Source organism: Chenopodium album, chromosome 17 (genome assembly GCF_948465745.1).
Source record: "Chenopodium album chromosome 17, dcCheAlbu1.1, whole genome shotgun sequence".
Classification (NCBI taxonomy): domain Eukaryota; kingdom Viridiplantae; phylum Streptophyta; class Magnoliopsida; order Caryophyllales; family Amaranthaceae; genus Chenopodium; species Chenopodium album.
The window spans coordinates 6383001-6391936 of record NC_137850.1 but is presented as its reverse complement, the minus strand read 5'-3'; the positions used below and the strand labels follow the sequence as shown (position 1 = coordinate 6391936).

Sequence of the window (8936 nt, the reverse complement as noted above, 5' to 3'; positions counted from 1 at the left end):
TCTTAACTCTTATGATTCAAAGCAAACATTAGATTCAAGTAATCACAGTTTCCATAAAATTTCCAGCTAATTTCTCACTGGCCCGTGTTGGGACGCAATTACATCTCTTAAATCTTAATTGCAAGCACCAGATGGTCTTTCTGTCTTGGAAGAGCAGCCCGTGGTGGGACGCATGCAATTACATCTCTTAAATCATACCGTGGAAACATTCTTCTAAACACAATAATTAACTACAAATTAGAAATGACTTCTGCAACATCAACTTATCACACTGCTGCATGAGACCTATTGTAGGCATTACTGATTATTGTATGCCTTGAAACATGCTGAGTTTTAGGCATGGGAAACTAACAGTTCTACAATTTCATAAAATAACAGAAGCGATGTGTGAAGGCATGAAGCAGACTTTCAGATCGTTTAGACTTTAGCTGTTCATCACTGGTATGGTTAACATCTGACACAAAACTTGTTCTTATCAAAATCCTCACTTTCACCAGAAAAACAGCATTTTCAGGATAACTTATAATATTTTATATGACTATTAATGTCGAACTCTATCCGGAATAATCACTTTTGGTTCATGTAGCCAACCCCACTTATGGAATTAAGGCTTTGACTGATTGATTAATGTTGGACTGAGGGTGTAAAAGTATTTGGCTAGAAGAAAAATAGAACTGAATGGCCAAGATCCATCCAGGTAAAATTAAGCTAAGAGTCTAGAGATGTCACCGATATGATAATTACAAACTCAGCTTTCCACTGCCATCGCAGGTTCTACAAGATCGAGCAGCTGAACACTTTGTGCAATAACTCCATTTCCTTGGAAGCCTGTTTCAGATCAGTGACTTCACTGTGAGGATAGCAAAGGGAAGTACCAACTACTACCAAGGAAATACATATCAGAAGATCTACTTTAAATTTTTACACACAGATCATTACCCAGATGTATAGCGAGTAGCTGCATCCTTAGAAATCATCCTAGCCCTTGCAGCCCTTTCTTCTGACAGTTTCTGAAGCACAAAACCCTCTCCATTGCACTCTGAGCAAATACCAGAACCACTACAATCTTCACAGATTTTCACTGGAGTCTGACTTCATTATATTACAAAAATGTGCTTCGGTTAAATCTCAATTCAACAGAAAACTGAGGTCAATAAACACAGCATCTGTAGGTGAAATGAAATAGACTTCAAAATTGTACTCCGTAATATTTGAGCACATAGCCATAAATAACTTTCACATTTGTTGGCAATTATGCAGTTTCATAGCATATAATTGATTTATTGTATTTGAGCATATCTAGTTACAAATTGGATGTCAGCATTCGAGTAATATGTAGCAAAACCTACATATTTTGGCCTCTATCATACAGTGCTAAAAAGACAAGGATAAAATTGTGGGAAATTCTCTATGGTAGAAATTGCACATTCTCATGTATTAAAACTTTTTCAAAAATCTCATAAATAACATTGGATTTATAAGTTTCTTCTAATCTAGAAATATTTTGGTAATTCTCAAATATTAACCTTAAATAGATTAATCATGGTTAAACAATAATATGCCACAAATGTGAAAGTTATTTATTGGAAGCTGTTTTCGTTTTCATAATTTGTTGACATCAGAAGTTAGGCACTAGCAAAGCAGAAAAGGTAGCAGATGCTTGACTTAACACAATGAAGCTCTTGGGTCTTTTAAAATACTAGTATTTTGTCACTCCAGTAAGTGAAATCATCAGAATATTGAAAATGTGACGATAAACAAACTAGCACAAGTAGTAACGGTTTACTGCTTTTAGGCGCTTTTAGCATTAATCCACTGCACCCATTGACAGGTAAATTCACCTCCATATTAACATTTAGAACATAGCAGTCACTACCACAGTACCACACGCACACAGTAATGAATATTCAACATCTAAAGTCACTGGTCAGAAGGAGGACCTCTTCTGAAGCATAAAAGACTACTCGTAGTATATATCCTGTACTACAAGTTGATTTCCGGATAAAACAAGATATACAGCAAAAACAGAAAGTAGTAGCACACACCTTTTTTCAGATTGTTGGGTTCTTTTAACGAGAATAGTGGCTGCTGCACCAACAACTGCAGTTGCTATTGTCACAGACACAAATGTTTCTGGCAATGCAGAAGATATTCTGAAGATTTTTCTTCTGTGATCTTGCAACTTCATGCACTTGGATCCTAGTCACTTCATTACATTAACATAATGAAAATCACAAGGCAATATACTACATGAACTAAAGAGATCATGTTCTGGGAAAATTTTTTATAAAAAAAAAATTAAAAAATACATTAAAAAAAAAAAGGAAAAACAGCACTTAAAGTTTTAAACTACCAACACATGAGGACTCACTAAACAACTATTCCATAGTCCATAGAACATTTTAAAATATGCCTGTATACATGTTATATTCGAAATAACTGGTTAATCATTTTAAGGCCTAAGCTAGAAAATGATATCAAACTACAAAAGATTTATCAACTTTTGATGATATTGATTTTCTTTCTAAAGTATTTCCATAAATGATGCAGAAATTAAAGAATTGGACAGACAAAACCATGGTAAATTGATGTACAAAAGCACAGGAATAGAGAACCCAAACTAATATGAGTGCTGCACAAAATACTCTATGAAAAGACAGTCTCTCAGCCAGTCAGCCTCTTAGAAAAGCTCAAGCGCCAATATTCTTTTGGTTAAGCTGTCAACTCATTAAAGACTAAATTGACACTACAATCAACTTTTTCGGCCTTGAATCTTGATACACATGGTCACATGGAAACAAGCCAAGCCAGACAGCAGAAAAAAAATTGGCTGTAACTTATCTCGTTGGGTTTGTGTGATATTTGAAGGAGAAGACGATAATGAGTGGTAATAGAAATTTACGATTTGGAAGTGGAAATGCATTTCCTATACCATGGACATTGTTAAGGAAATTTCCTAATTACACACAACTACTCAAGCATACTATAGAGAACCATTTTTTTTTCACCTCATACCAAACAGGTTTCCAAATATTACTTTCAAAACCAAAGTCACCTAGAAGATCAGATCAGAGATAGCAATATTTTACAATCTCTCCAATGTACATGACGACGTCAATCAGTCAATGTAGTAGGGACTTATGAGTAAGTTTATGTTTTGAGTGGTTAATCCATATATAGGGAGCCACTAAGGGCAATGATGCAGACGAGATTTTTTTTTATTTCTTTATTTTTTTTACCAAGTAATCCGGTAAGCAACTTGTCATCTGTTTCAAAGTTTTGTATAGGAACTCTAAGGTCACAAACCTTGATCATGGACAAAAAAAACATTAAATTACTCTTTTATGTTACCAATCTTACCATCAACTAATCCAAAATAACAGGCTGCATTTCGCTTAGATTGTAAAAAACTCGAACTTTACCATTAATGTGTAAAATGGGTATTGAACTATAGCAAAAAATATAATCACATTACTAGCTCAACTTCAACTATAAAAAATGAGGCCCGTGATTAATATTATCACAGCTATAATTATAATTATAGGCACGTTAATAAAGCTAACATTATATACTCCCTCGTCGTCCGTATTAATTGTCACGTTTATAGTGTAATTTAAACTAGCAATTGCAATCGTGTAAATTAATTAGTAACATAAAAAATCAGTTGGTATATCACACAAAGTTGAAACGAATCAAAAAATACGACTAATTACAATGAAGCAAAAAACAAAGTAAAATTAAGCAGAAGTAACACAGAAAAAGAGAGAGAGTTGAAGGATGAAGCTAACCTCTGATGGGAGGGAAGACTGATATTGAATGGTTATGAAAGGCGACCTCCATCTTTGTGCTCAAAGCTATGATCCTCAATCCTTATCCCCTTTTCTCGTCGCTGTAATCTGAGAGTTGTACCTATATCGCATAAGGGCATAATTGACATATTGTAAATCTCCTTTTATTTTAAATTTAGTTTTATTTGTGAGAAATAAAATATTTTAAAGTTATAAATAATATGAAACGGGGGTAATTTTAATAATTTTCTAGTTGAACGTTTAATAATTGATATAGAGATCTTTGCATAAAATGTTGGGATAATCTCCCTAAATCACAATTGGCTAAGTAATATTACCTTCGTTTTTTTTCAGTTGACGTGTTTTGACTTTACCACTATTCACACATTTTGAGTATGTTTTGTAATTTATACGTAATGAAAAATATAGTCATGTGGGGTCTTGTTAAATTCGTCACAATATATATTTTCAAAATATTAACTTATTATAATTTTTGCTTTTCAATAATTAAAGATATTAACAATTGAGTATGTACATTGACAAATGTGACTAAAGAAACGTCTCAACTAAAAAGAAACGGAGGAAAATATTATTGTTGTAGAAAGAAAAAGATAGACTAAAAAAAATGAATGAAAAAGAAATGACGGTCGAGAGTAGGGATGTCAATACGCAACCACCACACAGCTTTTCGGGTTTGTTTAGGTGTGTCACGGGGTGGCTGTGTAGTGGTTGTGTGGTAGGTTTTAGGTTTTGGGTGGTGTGTTTGCAGCGGGGTGGATAGGTGGTTTCAAGTTTGTGTGGGTGTGTGACGGGGTGGATGTGTGGTTTTTGTTAGAGGATCATCTCAACCAAAAGCTTAATCTAATGGTTGAGGCCCAGGAATATGTTTTATACTCTATCACTCCCCCTCACATGAAAGGCCCTTTGGGCTTGAAATGTGAATGCAACACAGGCCCACTCATACCTAGTGCGAATTAATTCCACTTTGAAGGAGGGGTGGATGAGATTCGAACCCGTGACCTTTGTGTCACGCTGGCTCTTGATACCATGTTAGAGGACCATCTCAACCAAAAGCTTAACCTAATGGTTGAGGCCCAGGAATATGTTTTATACTCTATTAGTTTTCAATGGTAATTTGGTAATGGGGTGGGTGTTTGCAGCAACAACGACAAGTTTTTGGGTAGTTATGGTGGTTTCAGGGAGATCCGAACAATGAAAAGGTGGCTAGTGGTGGTGATGGAAGTTTGGCTAGTGGTAGGGGTGTTGGCCAAGTGGTGGTGTTGACGGTGCGAGTGGTGGTCAGGTGGATGTTGGTGCCCTTGGTGCCTTGGTGGTGATACGGTCAAAAAATAATAATCCACTTTCTTTCTATTTCCTTCTTCATATGCCCAAACATACATTAACCACCATTTCTCATTTTTTGCCTAGGAGATCGTGTCGACTCTAAAGTTACAAAAAATACGAAACGGAGGTAGTATATCTTTTAGAATTAATTAAATCTGACTCGGGCTTAATTTGGGTGGGTTTTGGACAACTTTTTTGGCCTGTTTTTTTTTTGGGCGGGCTTGTGAATGCATTTTCATGCTATTTTAGTTCATTTTTTGGCCCGCCTCGAAAATGGCCCGAAAAGCTTATATGGCCCGCCATTTTGGGCGGGATTGGATAGGGAATTTTTCGCCCGAATATAGGCCCGGCCTAGCCCAAGAAATGGGCAGATTTTTTATGGCTCAGCCCAACCCGCCCGTTGATTAAGTTTAATATCTTTATACAGAGTATTAACCTGGTTAATATGGGAAAATACCAATTAATCAATTTGATAAACAAAATTTGTTTATCAAATGGCAAAATTGTAAATAAATTAACAATTTTGTATTAAATATGGGTCCTATTGTTGTTAATTTATTTAAAAAAAAATGTCATGATGACTGGACACATATGTTGTTTTATTTACCATTTTGTCATTTGATAAACAAATTTTGTTTATCAAATTGATTAATTGAGACTACCGCGGTAAATATTGTAATATATCTAGTCAATTTTTTTCCTAGTTTGTAGCCTAAATTATACAAGTATAGCCTTAATGTAAGCTACTGTATCATGTACGAAGTATATTATTAAGAGAAATCAATGATATAAGACACGAATTATTCTCCTTCTCTAATTTGTTTATTTGTGTGCTCTTTTTTTTAAATTTTTTTTTTTAAGAAAAGTAATTTACATGTGAGTTGGGAGATAGGAAGACTAATCTATAAAATTAGTGGCCTACTCATATCACCAATTGATTTTAGGATGGAATTCTGTTGGCTTTATATGCGGTCATACATACTCTTCTTCTTGTAGACTTGCGTAGGCTAATTGAAAGTTGTCATGATATTAAAGCTAATTCCTAATGCCTACAACCCCCTCTAGGCAATGCTGCCTACTCCCCCCTCCCAAAATTACCAGACTAGCCCTAAACCATACTAACTGCATCAGTTAGAATAGTTACTATAGTAATTTCCAACTAACCACGGTTAATTCCCCTACCCCACATATATATACAAAAAAATGAAACAAAAAATAAAAAAGTCATCACTTTCTAGTTTCTACATTGTTCTTTACTGCCATTTTCTCTCTCCATTTTCTCTCTCATCAAACCTTTTCAAATTGCACAATTCTGGAAAAAAATCTGCAAATTTATTACAATTTCAATAACAACGAGTGATATACGAAAAGAAACTGCACCAGCAAAAGAAAAACCTCCCAAAAAAATCAAAATTGTAAGTTAATTTGTGCATTTTTTATGATTAAACATCACGATTTTTGCTCATCATAACTAATTAAGTGCAAAATATTGTTCAAAATCTAGTAAACAAAGTAGTAATTACAATACATTGTTCAAAAACAAGTAAAGAAAGTAGTAAATTGTTTAATTTCTTTTGTAGACCATAGAAGGAAGTTCCAGAAAGCAACAAAGAAGATCTGCAGTTTTGTAAACACTATTTACTTAATGTGAAGTTGTTTATTTATCAATTTAGTTTAATTTTCAAAAATGAAAAAAAAAAATTTAAATATGCAAAACAGAGATGACGATATTCCTATTAAAAAACGACTGGATACATTACAAAAAATGCACCAACCTAAATCTCCTGTGATTATTGATCCTCAACTTCTAAAAGATATAATAATGTCGAATTGTCCTGCTGAAAATGAAATGTCTCGAATTCCAAGGTATAATGATCTGATCATTTATAACTTACTAAATGTTCATATGTACTTGTTTGTAGTTGTACATTTTTGTAGTGGTCCTACTGATTTTTATTTTCAAAATATACATGTTTGTAGTTGTACATTTATATTTATAAAAATCATAAGGATTTATAAAATTGTTTGCCATTGAAAATTAAGTATAGAGTATAATTGTGCTAATTTTCTTAATTATTAGTTGAGTTTTCGTACAATTACTCATATTTAAATTATTAGTTTATATTGAAAATGACTTTTAGGTAAATGTTCATTTTCATTTTGATAGATGTTCATTATGATATTAGTATATGATCATTTACATTCTTACCTTAGTTTTACTGGGTTCAGTCTTGAGAAAAGATTACCCTAGTTTTGTTTACAATCATTTACATATTAATGAATGTATACTGGTATTTAAACAAATGTTCATTTAGATTTAAATACCTATATATTCATTCTCGTATTGAAAATATCCACGTATACTATAATAATACATGTTTCACTTCATATTTAGCTAATATATGCTTATGAGCGTCATTTGAATATTATACTACATACATTTTAATTCTAATATTGATAGATGTTTATTCAAATTTGATATGTAGATGTTCATTTGGAAATGTGTATATTCACACATATATATTAATGTATGTTCATTCATATGTTCAAAAATGTTCAAAAATAAATCACATATTGTTCATTCATCATTGACCTTTGATGATTCTTATTTAAAATGTAATATAATCTTATGGTATTTCATCCACATATTATATCAATACATATCAAGTTGTATTTTGACATATTGAATTATTATTAATGGTCATTTACATATTAATAAATATTCATTTGGATTTTGATATATGTTAGTGTGTTCATTTCTGAATTCGTTATTGTTATTCATGCGTAAATGTTCAATTTTGAATTCTTAGATTTCACGTACTTTTGTTAAGAATGTGTTGTTATTAATATTGTTATTTTTGAAAAACTTTATCGATATCTTATTATACATGATAATCAAGTAAATAAGTTGTACATGATAATCAAGTAAGAAAGTTGAAGGCGACATATAAATTGTGCTCGGATTATATTTTCATGGAAAACACACAATTATATGATTAGAGGTGCAACAAGGATGATATATATATATACACTTTACTATACCAAATGTAACAAAGAATGTTCATTTAACCAGACATATATGTACATTTGGTTCACTTTCACGTTTATAAAACAATTACATATAATAGAATAGTTGTATGGAAATGCATTATTATTGTAATTAAATTGAATTATTTTATATTGGAAATTATTTTTTAACAACATTTTAGTTATATAATTACAATTCTAAGACCTATGCATTTGCATTGTAAAACTTACACTTTTCTTTTGAAATGAACATACAATGATACAAAAATGAACATTTGTTGAAACACGAATAAACAAAAATGTACATTAGATGATGCAATACTTCTTATAATAAAAATGATTTGAACGCAATAATCCTTATAAATAAATTTGCTCTCATTTTTAATTATAAAAGATTCTTAAAATTTAATTCAGAAAATATATTAATTTGATGAACAAAAAGTTTGTGTTTTAAAAATGAACATGTAATGATACATAAATGAACAATACCAATGCAGAAATGAATATGTTATAAAAATTTACAGAAAATTCATAAATGAAAAGGGGCGGGGCGGGACACGCGTAGAGGGGGGGGGGGGGGTGCAGGCAGTGTTCCCTGCCGTCAGGTGTAGGTAAAAATTTGTACTACCTTCGTTAAGTTTTATTTGCAACTTTGAGGTGCAACACGAATCCCAAGTCAAAATTTCATAATGGTGATTATGGAATGAAAGGGTTTGTGATTAAGGAGGAGAGAGATAAATTAAACATGATTAGTAAACTATCCAAGCCACTCACCAT

The 8936-nt window shown here is 32.2% G+C and overlaps 1 protein-coding gene across 2 annotated transcripts; it reads right to left on the bottom strand.

Moving 5' to 3' along the window:
• Nucleotides 1-413: 413 nt before the first annotated feature.
• On the bottom strand, nucleotides 414-3917 carry LOC145589449 (uncharacterized). 2 transcript variants are annotated; one of them, XM_081646019.1, is made up of 4 exons: nucleotides 3789-3917; nucleotides 2046-2199; nucleotides 940-1092; nucleotides 414-828 (listed from the first exon to the last, which is right to left on the bottom strand). In XM_081646019.1, the coding sequence occupies exons 1-4, from the start codon at nucleotides 3838-3840 to the stop codon at nucleotides 741-743; spliced, it is 447 nt and encodes a 148-aa protein (XP_081502145.1). In that variant the 5' UTR covers nucleotides 3841-3917; the 3' UTR covers nucleotides 414-740. The 2 variants fall into 2 exon arrangements, with proteins under 2 accessions (XP_081502145.1, XP_081502147.1); XM_081646021.1 differs by having other exon boundaries at nucleotides 2046-2206; nucleotides 3789-3910.
• Nucleotides 3918-8936: the final 5019 nt, after the last annotated feature.